The sequence below is a fragment of the Oncorhynchus masou genome, chromosome 1 (assembly GCF_036934945.1).
Source record: "Oncorhynchus masou masou isolate Uvic2021 chromosome 1, UVic_Omas_1.1, whole genome shotgun sequence".
In the NCBI taxonomy this organism is placed as follows: Eukaryota; Metazoa; Chordata; class Actinopteri; order Salmoniformes; family Salmonidae; genus Oncorhynchus; species Oncorhynchus masou.
In genome coordinates, this window is record NC_088212.1 from 79427792 (window position 1) to 79448855 (window position 21064).

General features: G+C 43.9%; 2 protein-coding genes and 1 pseudogene across 3 annotated transcripts; 2 read left to right on the forward strand and 1 right to left on the reverse strand.

Moving 5' to 3' along the window:
• Positions 1–211: 211 nt before the first annotated feature.
• Positions 212–13554, reverse strand: LOC135551308 (E3 ubiquitin-protein ligase AMFR-like). 2 transcript variants are annotated; one of them, XM_064982549.1, is made up of 14 exons: positions 13414–13554; positions 12476–12857; positions 12275–12367; positions 11824–11988; positions 10523–10675; positions 9821–9861; positions 5188–5320; positions 4577–4710; positions 4240–4350; positions 3860–4062; positions 3563–3669; positions 3185–3319; positions 2801–2991; positions 212–2254 (listed from the first exon to the last, which is right to left on the reverse strand). In XM_064982549.1, the coding sequence occupies exons 2-14, from the start codon at positions 12755–12757 to the stop codon at positions 2104–2106; spliced, it is 1899 nt and encodes a 632-aa protein (XP_064838621.1). In that variant the 5' UTR covers positions 12758–12857; positions 13414–13554; the 3' UTR covers positions 212–2103. The 2 variants fall into 2 exon arrangements, with proteins under 2 accessions (XP_064838621.1, XP_064838622.1); XM_064982550.1 differs by lacking the exon at positions 13414–13554 and adding an exon at positions 13285–13407.
• Positions 13555–14398: 844 nt separating this feature from the next.
• On the forward strand, positions 14399–15892 carry LOC135551342 (leukotriene B4 receptor 1-like; annotated as a pseudogene).
• A 245-nt stretch (positions 15893–16137) lies between these two features.
• Positions 16138–19102, forward strand: si:dkey-148a17.6 (uncharacterized protein LOC108190685 homolog). Its single transcript, XM_064982558.1, has one exon. It carries the CDS (start codon positions 16259–16261, stop codon positions 17315–17317), a length of 1059 nt encoding a protein of 352 aa, XP_064838630.1. The 5' UTR covers positions 16138–16258; the 3' UTR covers positions 17318–19102.
• The last annotated feature ends 1962 nt before the right edge of the window (positions 19103–21064 follow it).

The following is a 21064-nucleotide window of genomic DNA, read 5'->3' on the forward strand; positions in this document are numbered from 1 at the left end:
GAAGGGTGCTCCTCCCTCACTGCATAGCCCAGTGCACTGCGGTTCAGCTGAATCAAGCTCCCTCAGTGGTAACATTGTGGGAGGCAACCCATCTGTCTAGAAAGAGATTACTCAATGTCTATAGCAGTGGTTCCCAACCTGGGGTATTAGGACCCCTAGGGGTACTTGGCCTATCCACAGGAGGCAAAGAAAAACTAGTTTGTTAAAAGGCTGTAGAGAAGCTCTGTTTATTATTGATAATTTGTTCATGTTACTTGAGCAGTTCTTACAAAAACTACATTATTTACACAATCAAACCATATAACTATTCTTGTTTTAGGCACAAAATATGAGGAAAGCTCAGTCCAAAAGATTTATTCATGTTTTTGATTAGATCGAATATACAATGATTACAAAAATAACCCCTTGTGAATATAAAAATATGACATGGATATGAAAATATGAGTTGATCAATAAATAGCTTGAAAAAATGAAAAACGGACTGGTGTATTTTGTTTTTTGACAAAAGGTGCATCACTGAAACACAGTTAGTAGAAACTTCTTACAATCCCACAGATGAAACAAGCTGAAAGAGAAATATTTTGCATCAACCAAACACACAAAAATATGCTCATCTCAAAGACAGACATCTGCATCATGTGGAAGTTCATGGGATCAATGTTCTTTGGGGTAAAAGTAAACTAAAGCATTCCATTGAGATTCACACACAACACCCACTCAACTTTAAAAAGCCTTTATAGTTATCAAAGACATCCAACACATAGGCCTATATATCATCTGCAAGAATGAACCTACCAGTACATGGAGTGCAGGAATGGAGTGTGAGTGAGTGAATCAGATAGGTTCATCAGTATTCCAACCTCAACCCAACTCCTGAGCACATACAGACTTCTGTTCCTCTATCAATGGATGTTTAATACAGTGTAGGTATGCTTTGGGAAGTTTTAGGAGGTATACAGACTGCAGATAGAAACCACTGGTTGACCTAGAGGTCAGGGAGCCACTCTATAACTCTGTACTGGTGAGAGTTTTACTGTCTGTCTTCCTATTTAGTGTTCTTTCTTGGGTGGATATGTGACATTTAACACATTATTAACAGCCAGGTCTCCACAACGGCCAGAATTTAAACTCTTCTACTCTCTCTGCAGCATTATGGGGCGGCAGGGTAGCCTAGTTGTTAGAGCGTTGGACTAGTAACCGGAAGTTTGCAAGTTCAAACCCCAGAGCTGACAAGGTACAAAATCTGTCATTCTGCCCGTGAAAAAGGCAGTGAGCCCACTGTTCCTTGGCCGGCATTGAAAATAAGAATTTGTTCTTAACTGACTTGCCTAGTTAAATAAAGATAAAATGTGGATAAAGTACATTCATATTTCAAAGAGGCTGTAATACTAAAGTGACATTCTCTTAATTAAAAGAAAAAAAGCTTCAATGTTTTAATCTATTAAACCTACTCTTAATTCACAGTTTTCACTCCATTTTTATAAAATAACATCAGTTATTGTTATCAACCCAACAAATGAATCAATCTCATATATCAATCTCAACCCATTACAACACAAATATTTTTGTTATTGAATAAAACCAATACAAACTATGTCCCACTCCATTACATTGAGCTGTATGTAGCGACAGCACCTTAACAAACCCTAACTAACCTCAGCAGCATCCTCGGACTGTGACACCATGCTCTTTCCTACCCCATTATGGCCAGTAAAGAGAATGGCAGGTAAGTCTAGTGAAGCTGGGGGGCTAGAGCTATGTGATGACAGGTGTGCACTTCAGAAACTCAGACAGACACCCACCACTCCTTTAAAACGCTGGTGATCCTTGTCCAATTAAGCCTCTGGTGCCTGGTGAAAGTTCAGAGGAGGCTGGTACCATTCCCAAGGCCCAGTTCTTATATCTCACTAGGGCAGCCTAAAACAGTGCAGCCAAAGCCCATGCTTCTTGTAACACCTTGTAATGTAATGTTTTTATTTAGGTAATTCCATTGATCATATAATGTAAAGAGCTCTTTCGTTGGAGGTGCCTCTTAGGTGGGACGTGAGGAGTTTGGTGGACACTCCAAGGGCATTAGGTGGGAGTTTACAGTCCAGTATAGTCTCAGGGAGCAGGGTCTGGTTGGCTCTGCATGCGTCTCTCTGCAGCTGCTGCCATGGTCCTGCGTCTCAGCATGGTCACGTCTGAGACAGGGGCGTCTTCCTCCAGAGTGGGCAGGTCCTCCTCGTCCTCTGGGCTCTTTCTCAAGTATCTCCTGTGGGGAAATTAATTTTATTTACCTTTATTTATTTGAGGTCAATGTGGGTTGTGATCAGCAGACACAAAACAGAAGGAAATGCTCAGAAACAGAGAGTGGCAGGGAGAAACTGTCTGAACCAGTCCAATAAGAAACTTTCATTTTGCTAAACTTTTGCTACGGTGTGTCCTTATAAACATAACAGTGATCTCAGTCATTTAGTTACAATAGAGCTATTCTGCTACTGCAGTTACTCAGTAAAAGAGCCAGTGACTGAACCCTGACCTAACAGACAAGAAACCACCACCAAGATAGCAACAGGTGTTTGCTCTCATCTAAGACTCTTATTTTGAAAAGATTGTCAGCTGAGGCCTGTTCAGGATGCCTGTTCACAGTTGCAAAACATTGACAGAAATTGATTGCGTAATAAGATATGATTGTCTGCGAAGTTGAATAGGATAGGTTATATTTCTATCTGCAAAGCTGGGAAGGTTTCCCCTCACTGAATACACCCGTTTCGTTTGACAGACTGGTCTAGTATTGCCGGTGGTGACAGTACAGTACCTGCGTGCCTGTTGCAGCAGCTCATCCTTCCTCTGTAGCAGCATCTTCTGTCTCTCCTCTGCAGACTTGGAGAAACGGCTCCCTCTGACCTCCAGGCTGTTCAGCTCTCTGGGAGCAGTCTCCACCCCCCCACTGGCTCCTGCCCCCTCCTCTGGGCCTGGGTTCACCTGCACGGGGGAACGCTCAGCCGCCTGGAGGGGGAGAGGCAAGACATCTTTAATCAACACCAGTTAACACCACAGTATACACCTTTAAACACATTTGACTAGATCCTGAACTCATTCCCTCTCATTTTCTGCCTAACCCTCAGAAAGAGGGCCTTCTGGGGTCTATATGTGAACCACCATGGTCAAAATACCCAATGAACTGAACTGGAGGACCTACCAGAGCAGGGAAGGGCACCACGATGCGTCCCTCCAGGATGTTGTCGGTGGTGACCTCCACAGAGCGGGTCAACTGCAGGTCCTGCAGCACCAAGTGGTAGGGAACCTGAGGAAACATCTCCTGGATCTGATGGGCCTGTGGGGAGTAGAACACTATGTTACCCAGCAGCCATCTCCATTCTAGTTAAGTCATATTGCTGCAATGAATACATTGAAAACAAAGCTGTTGATGAAGGGCAGGTGTAAAAACAATCTTCAAAGCTCAGATGATGCTTGCAAGACCTCTTGGAAGGATTAAACCTAGTCCAGGACTAAAACACATGCTAAAAGGAGAATCCCCTGGTGTCCCGGGAGGGATTAGAGTAAGGCTGTGACTCACCATGGTGTTGAGCTGAGAGTTGTTGGCCTGCTGAGCGATAGCCAGGATGTTAGTCGTGTGCATCACCTCTACTGAGAAACTAGGCAGCCAGCTGGCAATGCGGGAGCCTGGGAGGAGACATCACCACAATAATCACTACCTGAAATGTGCACGATAAGAAGTGTCTAACAGTGTGATGTCTGTCTATGTGACTATCAACATGTTATATGCCAGAACTCATCATCATCAACCATACTTAATAGAATAGTCCATTCAGTGAGATCACCTGTGTTGTAAAACAAGTCTGTACGGCCTTACCATCAAAGTGGAAGAAGTGATTGTGTTGGTTGAGGAGTGGTCTGGCGTCTGCAGCGGGGCCCCCAGGGCCCAGGTTGTTCTCCAGTGGGAGGCCAGCCCCCTGCTGCTGGCCTCTGGCCGGACCTCCATCACCACTGATGTTCAGGGACATCCTGCATGTTGGACACGACGTGTCCTGCTCCAGCCACGACCGCAGGCAGGAACTGAGGAATAGCAAACAGGAGCGTTAATGTACACAGATACGCATCAAACACAGGTACAGACAACACTCTTAGTGTCAATCAAAACAACACCAACATAATGCCACATTCAATCAAGTGTGAGGAAATAATGACTCCTGGGATTTTAGAGGTGCCAAGGTGGCTGGGTCAGTCTCTTACTTGTGGAAGAGGTGTCCACAGGGCAGTTTACGTGCTCTCTGCATGGTGTCCCAGCAGATGGCACAGTCATCATTGTTGGCTACCAGCTCCTCGGCTGTGGCCACTGCAAACCTGAGCGGTACAGAGGATAACAAATCTAGATCAACAACTACACTAGTCTCATGAATCGCTAACAGCTAGATAGCCCGTCATAAGAAAGCAGAGAGACTGCTACAGCTTCATACACTGAGTCTCAGCTAAGAGTGAAAGAACACCACCCATCACCTAATAAGTAACAGTAGGGAGGTATTATATACAAGACAGTAAGAGTCATCAGTAGGCTGGTCAGTAGACAGACCTGGCCTCCATGTTGTTGATGACACGGAGGTAGTTCTTGTGGCGTCGGATGCGGCGCTGCACCTCATGGAACAGATACCTCAGCTGCATGAAGATCACCAGACTGGCCATGGACAGCCAGATATTACCAAAGAGCTGAGGGGGGACAGGAGTCAAACGTTAAACACAGCTCTAAGATATTACCAAAGAGCTGAGGGGAGACCGGAGTCAAACGTTAAACACAGCTCTAAGATATTACTAAAGAGCTGAGGGGAGTCAAATATTAAACACAGCTCTAATGTATTACTAAAGAGCTGAGGGGAGTCAAATATTAAAACAGGTCTACAATCAAACTCAACTCTCATCTAACTGAATACTGTGGTGTTCTCTCAATTAATCTTTCCTCGATTACTCTCATCTGAGAGGAGACACTATGGACCTTCTCCAATTCAGTTGAGGAGGCGAGGAGATAGAATGCAAGGAATCAAAGAAAGACAAATTGAGATAGAGCCCTTATTTTAAATGCAGGCTAGTTCAGTCAGCCATCTTGTGTGCCTCTCAGTAGTGCTCTTACCCATTCAGTTAGTTCCCTTACTAATACCAGCCCGTAGTGCTCCCAGCTCTGTCACTCACCAGCATGTGAATGTGGTGCATAAGGTCCAGGGACAGCATAGACAGCTCCATGATGAAGTCAGTGTAGTAGACGTAGGAACCCTTACTCTCCCAGGTGCCTGGGTGGTTCAGATCCCACAGGTGAATGGTGTACCTGCAGAGAAACAGACTTAGTCAGAACCCTGCCCTGGTCACAATAATGCATTTTTATTTGGACATTTTAGCACTTATGCTTTTGAATTGTACACAAATCAAATGTATTTATAAAGCCCTTTTTACATAACTGGCTGTCACTAAGTGCTTATACAGAAACCCAGCCAACAACCCCAAAGAGTAAGCAATGCAGATATAGAAGCACAGTGGCTAGGAAAGACTCCCTAGAAAGGCAGGAACCTAGGAAGAAACCTACTGGTGGCAAGAAAAAGTATGTGAACCCTTTGGAAATGGATTTCCGCATAAATTGGTCATAGAATTTGATTTGCTCTTCATCTAGGTTACAACAAGACAAACACAGTCCGCTTAAACTAATAGCACACAAACAATTACACGTTTTCATGTCTTTATTGAACATTCACAGTACATGGTTGAAAAAGTATGTGAACTCTTGGATTTAATAACTGATTGACCCTCCTTTGGCAGCAATAACCTCAACCAAATGTTTTCTGTAGTTGCGGATCAGACCTGCACAATGGTCAGGAGGAATGTTGGACCATTTGCGTATTTTCGTCTGTTGAAGCCATTCCGTTGTTGATTTACTTCTGTGTTTTGGGACGTTGTCCTGTTGCATCACCCAACTTCTGTTGCATTTCAATTGGCAGACAGATAGCCTAACATTCTCCTGCAAAATGTCTTGATAAACTTGGGAATTCATTTTCCCGTGATGATAGAAAGCTGTCTAGGCCCCGAGGCAGCCCCAAACCATGATGCTCCCCCCAACATACTTTACAGTTTGGATGAGGTTGATGTTGGTGTGCCTTTGTTTTCTCCACACATAGTGTTCCTGTGCTTTTGCAGTCATCTTTGCAGGATTCTTGTTAATTGCCACTCCTCGGGAGAGTAGCAACGGTGCTGAACTTTCTCCACTTATAGACAATTTGTCTTACCGTTCTGATGAACATCAAGGCTTTTAGAGATACTTTTGTAACCATTCCCAGCTTTATGCAAGTCAACAATTCTTAATCTTAGGTCTTCTGAGATCTCTTTTGTTCGAGGCATGGTTCACATCAGGCAATGCTTCTTGTGAATAGCAAACTCAAATTTTGTGAGTGTTTTTTATAGGGCAAGGCAGTTCAAACCAACATCTCCAATCTCATCTCATTGATTGGACTCCAGGTTAGCTGACTCCTGACTCCAATCGGCTTTTGGAGAAGTCATTAGCCTTGTGATTCACATACTATTTCCAACCTACACTGTGAATGTTTAAATGATGTATTCAATATAGACAAGAAAAATACAAACATTTGTGTGTTATTAGTTTAAGCGCACTGTTTGTCTATTGTTGTGACTTAAATGAAGATCAGATCAAATTTGATGACAAATTTATGCAGAAATCCAGGTAATTCGAAAGGGTTCACATACTTTCTTGCCACTGTCGAGAGGAACCAGGCTCTATAGGGTGACCAGCCCTCAACTGTGCCAGATGGAGATAAGAGTACATAGTCATTAAGGCCAGACCAGCATCAACTTATTTTTGCTTGCGCTAATCAGTAGTTGTAGATCATCACTTAGCGTAACTCTCACTGGGCCAGGCCCTAAATGTATCAGCATATCGATTGCGCCACCAGAGCTGGCAAAACCTTGGATCATTGTTATTCTAACTTCCGCGACGCATATAAGGCCCTGCCCCGCCCCCCTTTCGGAAAAGCTGACCACGACTACATTTTGCTGATCCCTGCCTACAGACAGAAACTAAAACAAGAAGCTCCCACGCTGATGTCTGTCCAATGCTGGTCCGACCAAGCTGATTCCACACTCCAAGACTGCTTCCATCACGTGGACTGGGACATGTTTCGTATTGCGTCAGGCAACAACATTGACGAATACGCTGATTCGGTGTGCGAGTTCATTGGAACGTGCGTTGAAGATGTTGTTCCCATAGCAACGATTAAAACATTCCCTAACCAGAAACCGTGGATTGATGGCAGCATTCGCGTGAAACTGAAAGCGCAAACCACTGCTTTTAATCAGGGCAAGGTGACTGGTAATATGACCGAATACAAACAGTGCAGCTATTCCCTCCGTAAGGCTATCAAACAAGCTAAGCGTCAGTATAGAGACAAAGTAGAATCTCAATTCAACGGCTCAGACACAAGAGGTATGTGGCAGGGTCTACAGTCAATCACGGACCACAAGAAGAAATCCAGTCCAGTCACGGACCAGGATGTCTTGCTCCCAGGCAGACTAAATAACTTTTTTGCCCGCTTTGAGGACAATACAGTGCCACTGACACGGCCTGCAACGGAAACATGCGGTCTCTCCTTCACTGCAGCCGAGGTGAGTAAAACATTTAAACATGTTAACCCTCGCAAGGCTGCAGGCCCAGACGGCATCCCCAGCCAGAGCATACACAGACCAGCTGGCTGGTGTGTTTACGGACATATTCAATCAATCCCTATACCAGTCTGCTGTTCCCACATGCTTCAAGAGGGCCACCATTGTTCCTGTTCCCAAGAAAGCTAAGGTAACTGAGCTAAACGACTACCGCCCCGTAGCACTCACTTCCGTCATCATGAAGTGCTTTGAGAGACTAGTCAAGGACCATATCACCTCCACCCTACCTGACACCCTAGACCCACTCCAATTTGCTTAACGCCCAAATAGGTCCACAGACGACGCAATCTCAACCACACTGCACACAGCCCTAACCCATCTGGACAAGAGGAATACCTATGTGAGAATGCTGTTCATCGACTACAGCTCGGCATTTAACACCATAGTACCCTCCAAGCTCGTTATCAAGCTCGAGACCCTGGGTCTCGACCCTGCCCTGTGCAACTGGGTACTGGACTTCCTGACGGGCCGCCCCCAGGTGGTGAGGGTAGGCAACAACATCTCCACCCCGCTGATCCTCAACACTGGGGCCCCACAAGGGTGCGTTCTGAGCTCTCTCCTGTACTCCTTGTTCACCCACGACTGCGCGGCAACGCACGCCTCCAACTCAATCATCAAGTTTGCGGATGGAACAGTAGTGGAGAGGGTAGTACGTTTTAAGTTCCTCGGCATACACATCACAGACAAACTGAATTGGTCCACTTACACAGACAGCATCGTGAAGAAGGCGCAGCAGCGCCTCTTCAACCTCAGGAGGCTGAAGAAATTTGGCTTGTCACCAAAAGCACTCACAAACTTATACAGATGCACAATCGAGAGCATCCTGGCGGGCTGTATCACCGGCTGGTACGGCAACTGCTCCGCCCACAACCGTAAGGCTCTCCAGAGGGTAGTGAGGTCTCAACAACGTATCACCGGGGGCAAAGTACCTGCCCTCCAGGACACCTACACCACCCGATGTTACAGGAAGGCCATAAAGATCATCAAGGACAACACCCACCCGAGCCACTACCTGTTCACCCTGCTATCATCCAGAAGGCGAGGTCAGTACAGGTGCATCAAAGCTGGGACCGAGAGACTGAAAAACAGCTTCTATCTCAAGGCCATCAGACTGTTAAACAGCAACCACTAACATTGAGTGGCTGCTGCCAACACACTGACTCAACTCCAGCCACTTCAATAATGGGAATTGATGGGAAAGGATGTAAAATATATCACTAGCCACTTTAAACAATGATACCTAATATAATGTTTACATACCCTACATCATTCATCTCATATGTATACGTATATACTGTACTCTATCATCTACTGCATCCTTATGTAATACATGTATCACTAGCCACTTTAACTATGCCACTTTGTTTACATACTCATCTCATATGTATATACTGTACTCGATACCATCTACTGTATCTTGCCTATGCTGCTCTGCACCATCACTCATTCATATCTTTATGTACATATTCTTTATCCCCTTACACTGTGTATAAGAAATTCGTTTTGGAATTGTTAGTGAGATTACTTGTTGGTTATTACTGCATTGTCGGAACTGGAAGCACAAGCATTTCGCTACACTCGCATTAACATCTGCTAACCATGTGTATGTGACAAATAAAATTTGATTTGAGGCAGAACGCGAACCTCCCCAAAATTCCCAACCAATGCAGCTCTGCGCACGTGCTCCTCTATTCATTTTAATGTGTTGACAGTTGGAGAAATTGATTGAGCCGCGTTGAGAATTCAAAAAGTACAAAAGCCAACAGTCCAACATTCTAGAACACTGTGCGTAAACGTTTTGGACTCTGATATGCGCTTAATGCTATGGGTGTCCAGACAACACAAAGCAAAGCAACAACTCATACACTTGGCTCCTGTTTACAACGTTTTTGTATGATTTAGCATAACTAATTAATGAACCGCTCCAATAAATACAGCTGACTGCAAGTCATCATGATCACCTTCTGTAGCACAAAGCAGTCTTTCAACGGGTGCACATCGTAACACATCTAATAGTATGCTAATATTAGAACTGGTTCATTCTCGATCCGCTACGTCATCTGTGTTGCAGTGCAAGAGGGTCTGCATTCTGCAAGGGTCTTACCTCATGATGACATGTCCAGTCCGCACAGTAACCAGCAGACACTGAAAGACAGAGAAAGACATATGAATTATACATAAGTATTTTATACATCCTTTTTTGTGGGAAACAAATGTAACTGATGACAATGATGTAATACTAATTTGTGACTGAGTAAACCTCCTTGTTAATGTAAGAGCTGGAACAAACTCCTGCAGAATGGTAGTCCCAACTCCCCAGGAGGTTCAGCCAGCCCTGCTCTAGTCTACACCAATGGGTGTGCCTATAGAAATACTTTCCGCCCAATAGAGAGCAAGAGTAAGGGGGTCTTTTTGTTGGCTCTAACTCTGCCATGGTTCGTAGGGTTTTTAGATAAACGCCGAAAATACGGTCTTTGGTAAACACATGCTTAGGAGATCTGAAACGTTTTGTTCTAGAAGAATCTTCATCAGCTAATGTCACTTTTTGTGCATTTTGAAACATTTATGTAATCAGAAAAAGCACAAAGGCTTCATAATTCATAAAGGTCATGTTAACTGACTGATATTCTCTCCAAGAACAAAATGTATAACATATCCTAAGCCTGTGTTAACCTCAGACCTTATTTTCGGTGTCTATTCCAAAACCCTATTCTTTCCCCATAGGAATTTCTGAATGAACCAGAAGTAACTAATTTCCGTTTATTAGGACCACATGCTGGTGAGCTCTTTAGGGTTAGGTCCTCACCTCGGCAGCCATGAAGGAGAGGGTGTGCATGCCATGGGCAGCGCCCAGCAGACCACAGATCACAGCCAGACCACAGCAGCCCAGCAGCAGAGACACCAGTAGGGTAAGGACACGCACATGGCTGTTCATAGAAGTAGTGGGGGAGAAGGACAGCTGCAAGGGGGAACAGGTACACATTAACCTACTGTATACACTCATCCAGAAAGAGAAATTACTAAACACACACACATATGTAGACGGACACGTACACCTACATATAACTTGTACTTTCATACAAAAAGCGACCGACACACAGAATAACAATTTAGGGGTGGTTGCAGACTTCATGGGTACTAGACTTTCCCGTTGTGCATGTTTTTGGTCAAGAGGTAAGCTTTATCTGGGCAGTGTCACTGGAGCCCCATACTGTACTACTAACACATGCTCAAATAACATGTCTAGTGACACACAACAATATTGACACAGGTACAGCGACACATACAGGCTTGTTATGCAGCCTTTCATCTAACTTTTACTGCAGACAGCAGCAACAAAGTACAGCATTACAACAGGTACCATGTCAGCTGATATAAGGGTCAAACCTAACACCCATTGATTGCAGACAGAGAGATGTCATTCTTCACAATATGGTGTGGTGTTCTGTTTTCTTATAGCTACAGCACACTACCTAAATGTTCATCTTAGTTTTTTTGTAGTCCCCCACTCTGTAGTTTGAGTCTATGAAGTGACTGAAACATTAGCTAAACCTAAGACCCTGGCCTACATACATACAGCAAGAACTAGGCTTATTAATAGGTCTGGCCTGGACCGGAAAGAGACCCGGTCTATGGCAGTCACTGTGACTGAATGTATAGCCAACAGCGTCATATCACTGGCATCTAACATAGGTATATATGTTTACAGGGTAAACAAGTCAACAAGGTCACTCTCCCTACAGTACAGTGGGTGGGCCCATCTACATTTTGTAATTTCCTTATTTCAGTTTTTTATTTTTTATTCAGTACTCTAATAAGTTGTCATGCATACTGTGTAATAGCACTTGTTAGCCTATATAACTAGTTTTATAACATAATATTATTTTTTAAATTGAACCTTTATATCATGCCGTTACTCATAATTATTTAAAACTACTTATGACAAATGTTGTTATATAGCTGTTATAAAGGTTTATGAATGCATTCATAAAAGACACCAACAGTAAAGTGTTAAGCTATCTTAAGATGAATGCACCAATGTAAGTGACTCTGGATAAGAGCATCTGCTAAATGACAAATGTACTGTTAGAGGTTGATAAGACGTACGTATTCAAAGCGGTCCTTGCACAGCTGGACCATGAGGTGGAGGAAGACCAGGGCAGAGAACCACAGGCACCACATGACCACCTCCTCCACCATCTGAACGTTCAGCACCCCGAAGATAAAGATGAACTTATAGAAGATGAAGTTCCAGAACTTGTCCTTAAGGTGCTGAGGAGAGAGAGGAGGGGAGTGGAGTAGAGGAGATGGGAAGAGAGAGGGGTGGAGAGAGGAGAGATCAAGACATTAGAACATGGATGGAGTGGTCAGAGTACACTAATAAACTCAAACCACCAGTGTGGGTTTCAATGATAAAATCTTGTTTTGCAGACTATTTGTGAAGGACATTTGTACTATTGTTTACATAAACACAGTTAGATGCCTAACCTTCAATAAGATGACATCAAATTATCCCAAATATCAGTTATTAGGTTACCACCACAACTCCCAGCCTCACCTGCTTCTCACTGACTCGAAGGGGCCCAAAAACCATGCACTGGATCATCTTAGCAATTAACATCAGGGAACAGAAAGCTGTATTCACCAACACCTGAGGAGTAGAGAAGAGCAGACCACTTAGCAACCATGTAACAACTAAGTAACGTAACAACAATATTGGCTGCTTGGCTGAGTTGAGCCTATCTTAAATAAGACTTACCCATACAAAGAGACTGTCAGTGACCAGGTACCACATAACAGTGGTCGCCAATTCTGTATCTGCACCCACAACATCATCGCTAGTCACATGTTCTAGGCCGCCTCTATTATCCCCTACTAAGGGTGCAGGTGGTAGAGGCTCGTCCATGTCTGGAACCCCAAACCCCTGTTCTGTCACAGTAGTGTAGGCGCTGAAGATGCTTCCAGCCAGCAGAGCCACACTCAGCGCTGTGTAGGTCTGCAGACTGGGCCAGGGAAACCTCTCCAGGAATAGCAGAGGCATTGGAATGTTAATATTGGAGGTCTCTCACACACAATACTTGTGAAGTTAGGCCTAATAGGCTTGACACTGATTTCCACCACACCGTAGCTCTGTCAGCAACCTGCAGGGAAGGAAAACAAATCAGTAATGCATGGAACAAGCTAGCTAGTGTAACGGTAGTAAGCCTGAGCAATAAGCCCTCTCTGTCTAGTACTAGTTTCTAGTGTTGTTTCACTGGCCAGAGACAGTTGTAGAGGGCTAGCTGAGAAGCTAAACTTGCTAGTTAAGTTAATATTGTTGTTAGCTAACTAACTATCTACCGCTATCAAAACAACGCCCATTTTGGTCCAGCTGGCTAGTGAGTGCTAGACTAATGTTAGCATGGAAGCTAGCTAGCTGTTAACTACAAGTTTAGACAGCTAGCTAGCTACCCAATGTTGTATATTTCAAATAAAACAATAGAGGACATGATATTGCTCATAAATTAGCACTTTAGCTTGCTGGCTGTCTTGTTAAAAAGTCCAAACTCTCTAGCTAGCTAACGTTACCTGTCCCAGAGTCTATCAGTTTCCGTACTCGGTAGAGGTTGCTAACTAGCTAGTTAGCTAGCTGGTGATTATGAAATACACCGAACCAGTCTGGTTCAAATTTGAGCAAAGACATTTCACTCAACTTACAAATGAATCAATTTGACGTTAACTAGCTAACTTCATGTACAACATCCAATTTCCTCTTGTTGAGGTTGACAGTAGACTACGTTAAAATTCCCCGATCCGTTGTTATTGTTGCGTTCACACACTAGGCGGAACTAGGAAACTCGGTAATTTCCATTTTGCTAAGTCGTTGACCGCGGCACGTGTATACCAGTTAGCAAGTCTGACATATCCGAGTTTCCTAGTTCCGTCTAGTGTATGAACGCGGCATATGTTGACGACATCTTGTTTATTTCTCACTGGCTGTTGAAAAACAATCTCTGGTGAAACCCCAGGACATTCAATTCTGAGTAAGATTTTTTTTTGCTAAAGAAAAATAGTAACACAATAAATTAACAATAACGAGGCTACAGTATATACAACGAGTACCCGTACCGAGTCAATGTGCAGGGGTACAAGGTTGTTGAGGTAATATGTACATGTAGGTAGGGGTAAAAATGACTAGGCAATCAGGAAAGATAATAAACAGAGGAGCAACAGTGCATGTGAAGAGTAAAAAAGTGTGTCTATATGTGAGTGTGTGGTGTTAATATGTGTGAGCGCATGTATATGTATATGTGTGAGCGCATGTAGTGTGTGTGTGAGCGTATGTAGTGTGTGTGTGCATGCATGCGTGCAAAAAATGGGGGGGGGGGGTGGAGGGGGATCAATGTAAAACACGCCCAACACAATGCACTCACGCACAAAAAAATAATTATTGTATAAGCTGTAATGGCGAAGGCATACATCATCTACTGTAAAAAATAAATACAATAAAAAATACATCAAATATTTAACAACCTGTTCATTTTTCTTTGTCACATCTAGCTAACCACATTACTGTCACACTCAGACAGAAACCCTTGTTTGTTTTATTACAGAAGTAAAGTGACCGTTACTGTTTTTGAGGCCAAGGGTGATATACGGAAGTACTCCCCAGACAAAATCATTATTTCTTAGGAAACAGCAGTTGACTGCAGTGCAAAATGAAGAGCTCGGGCTCCTCCATCTCAGACGGTGATGATGATGCATTGTTTAATGAAATGTCAACCGTAGGGCGATCAGTAGTCTGTGTGATCCTGGGCCTGTCGTTCCTGGTGGGGGTCCCGGGGAACCTGCTGGTGATCTGGACCATCCTCAGGCACGTCCAGCAGCGCTCCCACACCGTGGTGCTCATCCTCCACCTGGCTGCTGCAGAACTGCTGGTGCTCATCACCCTGCCCCTGTGGATCTGCTTCCTGGCCCGCTCCTGGGTGTTCGGGGAGACATCCTGTAAGGCCATGGTGTACGTCATCAACACCTGCATGTACAGCAGCTTCTTCCTTATCACCCTCATGAGCGTTGAGCGCTTCCTTGTCATCCGGTACCCGTTCAAGATGTTGCGTTGGAAGACCAAGGCCATTATGGACTCTGGGTTCTGGCTTTCCTTTTAGGGATCCCATCCATTCTTATCCGCTCCAGCGATGAGATCGATGGGACTGAGCAGTGTCTTTTCAGGGAGTACAGCTCAGTGGCCCAAGAGGTGGTGTTCTTATGCCTGGAGACCTTGGTGGGCTTTGTGGTCCCCTTCTCCACTCTGGCTGTCTGTTCCTGTCTAGTAGCAACACACATGAGGACGATGCATTTTGGCAGCAGCAAACAGAAGTCGACAGTTCTGATCAGTAGTGTGTGTGGTGGTAGCCTTCGTTCTCTGCTGGCTTCCTCACCATGTCCTCAACACTGTAGACCTAGTCAGCATCCTGGCAGAGGATCCAGATGATGCTGTGCCTGTTTCAGTGGCCCAGACTGCGATAGTGTTTATCTCTGGAGTGCTGGCCTTCATTAGTAGCTCTGTGAACCCTGTGTTCTATTCCTTCGCTGCAAGGAACTTCCAGGGCAGTCTCCAGGAGTCCCGCATGGTCAAGCTGTTCCAGGAACTCTCCTCACACACCTCCTCCAAGCTAAGGGGATCTGGCAACACAATAGGATCGGAAAACACAATGTCCTCAGTAAGGCCAGACTGCAACAATACCACAGACATAACTACTGTGTATGACTAAAGAGATGGTCGCGCTGGATAAGAGCATTCTGGATAAGCGTTCTGGATAAGAGCGCCTGCTAAATGACTAAAATGTAAAATGAAAACTGTGACCTGATCATTGATTCAGATGTCAGCATTGATGAGAAATAAATATATCTAGAATCTAGAAGTTTGATTAACAGTTGTATTTTCATGATCATGGTACAAAATGTAGCTATTGTTGTGGTCCTTGTGATATACGGTGAGAAAAGCTCACACAAGTAATTCAATTGTGACTATTTCAACACAATAAAGCGATTGCATTTGCTCATAAAGTGGTATAATCCAAATAACATTTATTCATGGTCATGTTACAATTCCTTGAATATTATTTGATTTAACCTTTATTTTGTCTTGAAATTCATGTTACATAAAATAACACACTGCCTTACTCTATTTGATCACAATAAAAACATATCATCTGATCTCAAGTTCATATGACTTCAATAAAAGTAATTTGTGGTCAATACAATTGTTTGAACTCTTAAAATATCTCAGAAGATATATTTTTCCAGACAGTGCCACAATAAGGACCCACTGGATGACTCAGTGCTATGTCTCTCACAGAGTGATGGCTCTGTGAAAAACCAACCTCTTTCCTGTTCTCCTCAGCAAAGTTAAAGGGAAGTGAAAGCTTGCTGGTGCAGCACTTTTTTTCTGTCTGAGTATGTACACCAGATAGAAGGCACGTAATGCAAGGTGAGGCAAGGCGATCGGCAGCATCAACCAGAACCGTTCGATCATCAGCTGTCTTCAGCTTCAGAGTCCACCATGGCTCCTGATGAGTTTCCTGGCGGGACAGTGGTGGCCTGTGTGATCCTGGGCCTGTCGTTCCTGGTGGGGGTCCCGGGGAACCTGCTGGTGATCTGGACCATCCTGAGGCACGTCCAGCAGCGCTCCCACACCGTGGTGCTCATCCTCCACCTGGCTGCTGCAGACCTGCTGGTGCTCATCACCCTGCCCCTGTGGATCTACTCCCTGGCCCGCTCCTGGGTGTTCGGGGAGGCATCCTGTAAGGCCATGGTGTACGTCATCAACACCTGCATGTACAGCAGCGTCTTCTTCATCACCCTCATGAGCGTCGAGCGCTTTGTAGCTGTGCGACACCCCTTTGCCTCAGCCGGCTGGAGGAGAAAGAAGGCCTTGAATAAAGTTATTCTTGTTCTGTGGGCTGCTGCGTTCCTATTCAGCACCCCGGTCTTTCCCACCCAGGTGGTGGAGGGGGACCCTGGGGAGGAGCATTGCCTGTACAGGGACTACACCTCAGACGGCCAGGAGGCAGTGTGTGTTCTACTGGAGACGCTGGTGGGCTTTGCTGTCCCCTTTTGCATTCTTGTGGTCTGCTACAGCTGTCTCTACAGCCGCATCGCACAGATTACCTTTAAGTCCAAGCGTAAGTCCATGGGGTTGATTGCAAGCATGGTAGTGGTGTTCGCATTATGCTGGACCCCTCACCACATCGGCAACGTGCTCTCCCTCGTCATCCTCACCATCAAAGGGTCCCACCGAGAGACCGCAGCGCGTATAGAGAGCGTCAGAACCACCATGACTTTCATTGCTGGAGCGCTCGTGTTCATCAGTAGTTCGGTCAACCCTTTGCTCTATGTGTTTGTGGCGCGTACGTTCCGGAGTTCCCTGAGGGAGACAGGCATTCAGAAATTGTTCTGGCACATCTCAAGCACAGCTCCCGGAGAGGGGACTAAAGAACTGTTCTTTGTGACCAAGAGACCAAGCATCTCTCAGACACAGAGCCACAGCTCCCAGTGTGTCACAGAGCCTAAGGAACAAATGGATGTACTTGTAAATATATGTGAAAATGTTTCTTCCTGAGATTGAAAATGATGTTTATCACATGTTTTTGATAAAGATGTTTGTGTGTAAATTACAAAGTTTGATTTGTCACATTGTTTCTATATGTTAATTAACTTAAAATGTAGAATAGCAATTGTTAGTAATGTCTATGTCAAACATGATGCATATAAAAACATTAAAATAGGTTCTGTATATCATTTTACCTGTAGTGAATTTGAATTAACATTTGAAATACTTTTTAACATTTACACATTTTTCTATGTAGGCCCCACTGTGTTAGACACATTTTTCTATGTAGGCCCCACTGTGTTATACCACAACTGAAAAATGTGTCTAATGCTCATTTCATGCTCAAATGTTTTTATATTCCATGTGCCACAGAAGAAAGAGCTTCAAAGAAAAAAAGAACATAGTGTCACTGTATACGTTTGTCTGAAGCTATATGAAATGAGTATAATGACTGAGTGTACTGTATGTATTCAGCTGCTTATCTTGAGGCCTTGCCTCAATACATTTATTTTAGACCCTCCTGACCTGGATAGAATATATTTCACCCACAGCTTTAGCCTTCATGATAACGGCAACCACAGATATCAGCCTCTTCCTGTCATACTGAGCTTTCCAACTGTCTTCATACTGATAATTTCATTGTTATAGTTGAAGTCAATGAACATGTGTATGTACCCCATGCCATATTTATTTATATATTTTATTTAACCTTTATTTAACTAGGTAAGTCAGTTAAGAACAAATTCTTATTTATAATGACTGCCTACCCCGGCTGAACCCGGACAACGCTGGACCAATTGTGCGCCGCCCTATGGGACTCCCAATCATGGCCGGATGTGATACAGCCTGGATTCAAACCAGGGACTGTAGTGACACCTCTTGCACTGGGATGCAGTGCCTTAGACCGCTGCACCACTCGGAAGTCCTTTATGCATTTATTAAATAAAATAATACTTATTTAAAAAAATATCGCTTAAAAAAATGTGTTGAAAGTGTTTCAAAGACCATTTTTAACTGGGATGGTTCAAGCCCTGATTGCTGATTGGCTGACAGCCATGGTATATCAGATCGTGTACCATGGGTATGACAAAACATCTATTTTTACTGCTCTAATTACGTTGGTAACCAGTTTATAATAACAATACGGCACCTCGGGGTTTGTGATATATGGCCAATATACCACGGTTTAGGGCTGTGTCCAGGCACTCCACAAAGCGCCGTGCTTAAGAACAGCCCTTAGCCGAGGTATATTCACCATATACCACACCTCATTGTACCTTATTGCTTAATTATAAGTTTTACAAAAATGTTTTTTTTCAGTCAGAAAGTATAAATTCTCTAGTTCTGTTGTTCCAGGTCTACACGAAACATCTGTTCTGCGACAGCACGAGTCATGCTTTCAACTTCCCTCTCATCTACGGAGATTGCAACATGAAAACCTGCCTTGTGTCCCCTTTGACCATTGACAAAATGAGGAATTGTGTACTACTCTTTGGCACAGTCATATTGGAGAGAAAACTACATTGTTTTTGTTGGGCTAGGGGGTTTCCTATGTCAGCTAAATCTAGTTAAACATTTTATTCAAATAGATACATTTTATTTTCATCAATATCATACTATTGATTGTAAATGATGATCCATCAGTCCTTATAGTCCAATAGGAGGCAGTGTACCTATTTTCCAATGACTGTGGAATTCTGACACATTCACAGGTCATTGTTCTCTCTCTCCATTTAATAGCACAGTTTCTATATAACTTTTAAATCAACTGAAAATAAACCCGCCTAAAAGATGTACGCTAAGGTGTAATGTCACTTTATATTAGGTAAGATGTGATTAGCTTTATATCTGTGTTGACCGTCAAGAGACTCCACAGTGTCTCCGCATGTATTCTTCTGAAGGAGTGAGTCACACAGCGTTTGGCTGGGAGTCAGACGGGGCTCTGTCTCATCCTGCTCTAGTAAGCTTGGCTCTATTCAATGTGTCACGCTGTCACTCAGACACACACACGCACTGAATGGAAGAATTACTGCAGGAGACTACTCCAGGGCTGGGCAGGGCAGCTTGTGTCAACACAACCCAATTACAGGACAACACTGCCTAAATTGTTTTTCACCTGCTCCTGTAGTATGTACAATATTCATGTAAGGGGTGCGGTGATCTCCTTTACCCTCTGTATATTTGTGAAAAATTATACTGTGACACTGTCTCCAGTAATCACAGCTGTGGGTGGTGGTGCTGGCTGCTGCCCCAGCAGGTGCTCCTGTCTTGTCTGAAATTGTCTGGCCTGGGCTGCTGACTAAAACCCACTGGTGTCACAATGACAGAGGCCGAAACAGCCTGAGGACATCATATGACTGTTAACTAACCAATGGCCTTGGCTCATGTCTTGCTTCACTGATGTTGCTTGGATGGAGTGTAATAGGCTACACTCAACTGCACACTGAAAATGAGGTGTAACAGGTTTGAAACTGATTATCATCTCCTCTTTGACTTTCTGTGAGTCACAGTTATCGGTGTGACAATGTAATTATGGAAAATTACAGTGGGTAAATGGTGTGACGTGAGTTATGTGGGCAGAGCACATCAGCAAGAGGACTCTGCCATGTGTGGTGCAAAATGAGGAAACAACCGTCAGTGTGTGAGAAAAAGTTAGCAGGGTGTCAAACACATGTAAACCACTAGTCACAGCTTGCCAGAGTAGGATTGTCTCTCTAGTCTTGAGAGAAAGGACAAGTTCATTCAGAATTTAAGTTTCTCACCATTAACACTCACTGAAGGACACACAAAACATGGAGACCTTATGGTAATTCCCTTTATGTGTAGATATAAACACGTGAGAAATACAGTGGGGCAAAAAGGTATTTAGTCAGCAATCAATTGTGCAAGTTCTCCAACTTAAAAAGATGAGAGAGGCCTGTAATTTTCATCATAGATACACTTCAACTATGACAGACAAAATGAGAAGAAAAAAAATCCAGAAAATCACATTGTAGGATTTTTTATGAATTTATTTGCAAATTATGGTGGAAAATAAGTATTTGGTCAATAACAAAAGTTTATCTCAATAATATATATACTCTTTGTTGGCAATGACAGAGGTCAAACGTTTTCTGTAAGTCTTCACAAGGTTTTCACACACTGTTGCTAGTATTTTGGCCCATTCCTCCATGCAGATCTCCTCTAGAGCAGTGATGTTTTGGGGCTGTTGCTGGGCAACACGGACTTTCAACTCCCTCCAAAGATTTTCCATGGGATTGAGATCTGGAGACTGGCTACGCCACTCCAGGATCTTGAAATGCTTCTTACGAAGCCAATCCTTCGTTGCCCGGGCAGTGTGTTCGGGATCATTGTCATGCTGAAAGACCCAGCCACGTTTCATCTTCAATGCCCTTGCTGATGGAAGGAGGTTTTCACTCAAAATCTCACGATACATGGCCCCATTCATTCTTTCCTTTACACGGATCAGTCGTCCTGGGCCCTTTGCAGAAAAACAGCCCCAAAGCATGATGTTTCCACCCCCATGCTTCACAGTAGGTATGGTGTTCTTTGGATGCAACTCAGCATTGTTTGTCCTCCAAACACGACGAGTTGAGTTTTTACCAAAAACGTATATTTTGGTTTCATCTGACCATATGACATTCTCCCAATCTTCTTCTGGATCATCCAAATGCTCTCTAGCAAACTTCAGACGGGCCTGGACATGTACTGGCTTAAGCAGGGGGACACGTCTGGCACTGCAGGATTTTAGTCCCT

Excerpts from the sequence above, each read along its gene's own strand:
- LOC135551308 (XM_064982549.1), bottom strand. The coding sequence starts at position 12,757 with ATGCCTCTGCTATTCCTGGAGAGGTTTCCCTGGCCCAGTCTGCAGACC. Across the intron at positions 12,368-12,475 it reads CTGACAGTCTCTTTGTATGG|GTGTTGGTGAATACAGCTTT; the intron begins GTAAGTCTTATT and ends TCTACTCCTCAG. Across the intron at positions 3,670-3,859 it reads TCACTTCTTCCACTTTGATG|GCTCCCGCATTGCCAGCTGG; the intron begins GTAAGGCCGTAC and ends GTCTCCTCCCAG.
- si:dkey-148a17.6 (XM_064982558.1), top strand. The coding sequence starts at position 16,259 with ATGGCTCCTGATGAGTTTCCTGGCGGGACAGTGGTGGCCTGTGTGATC.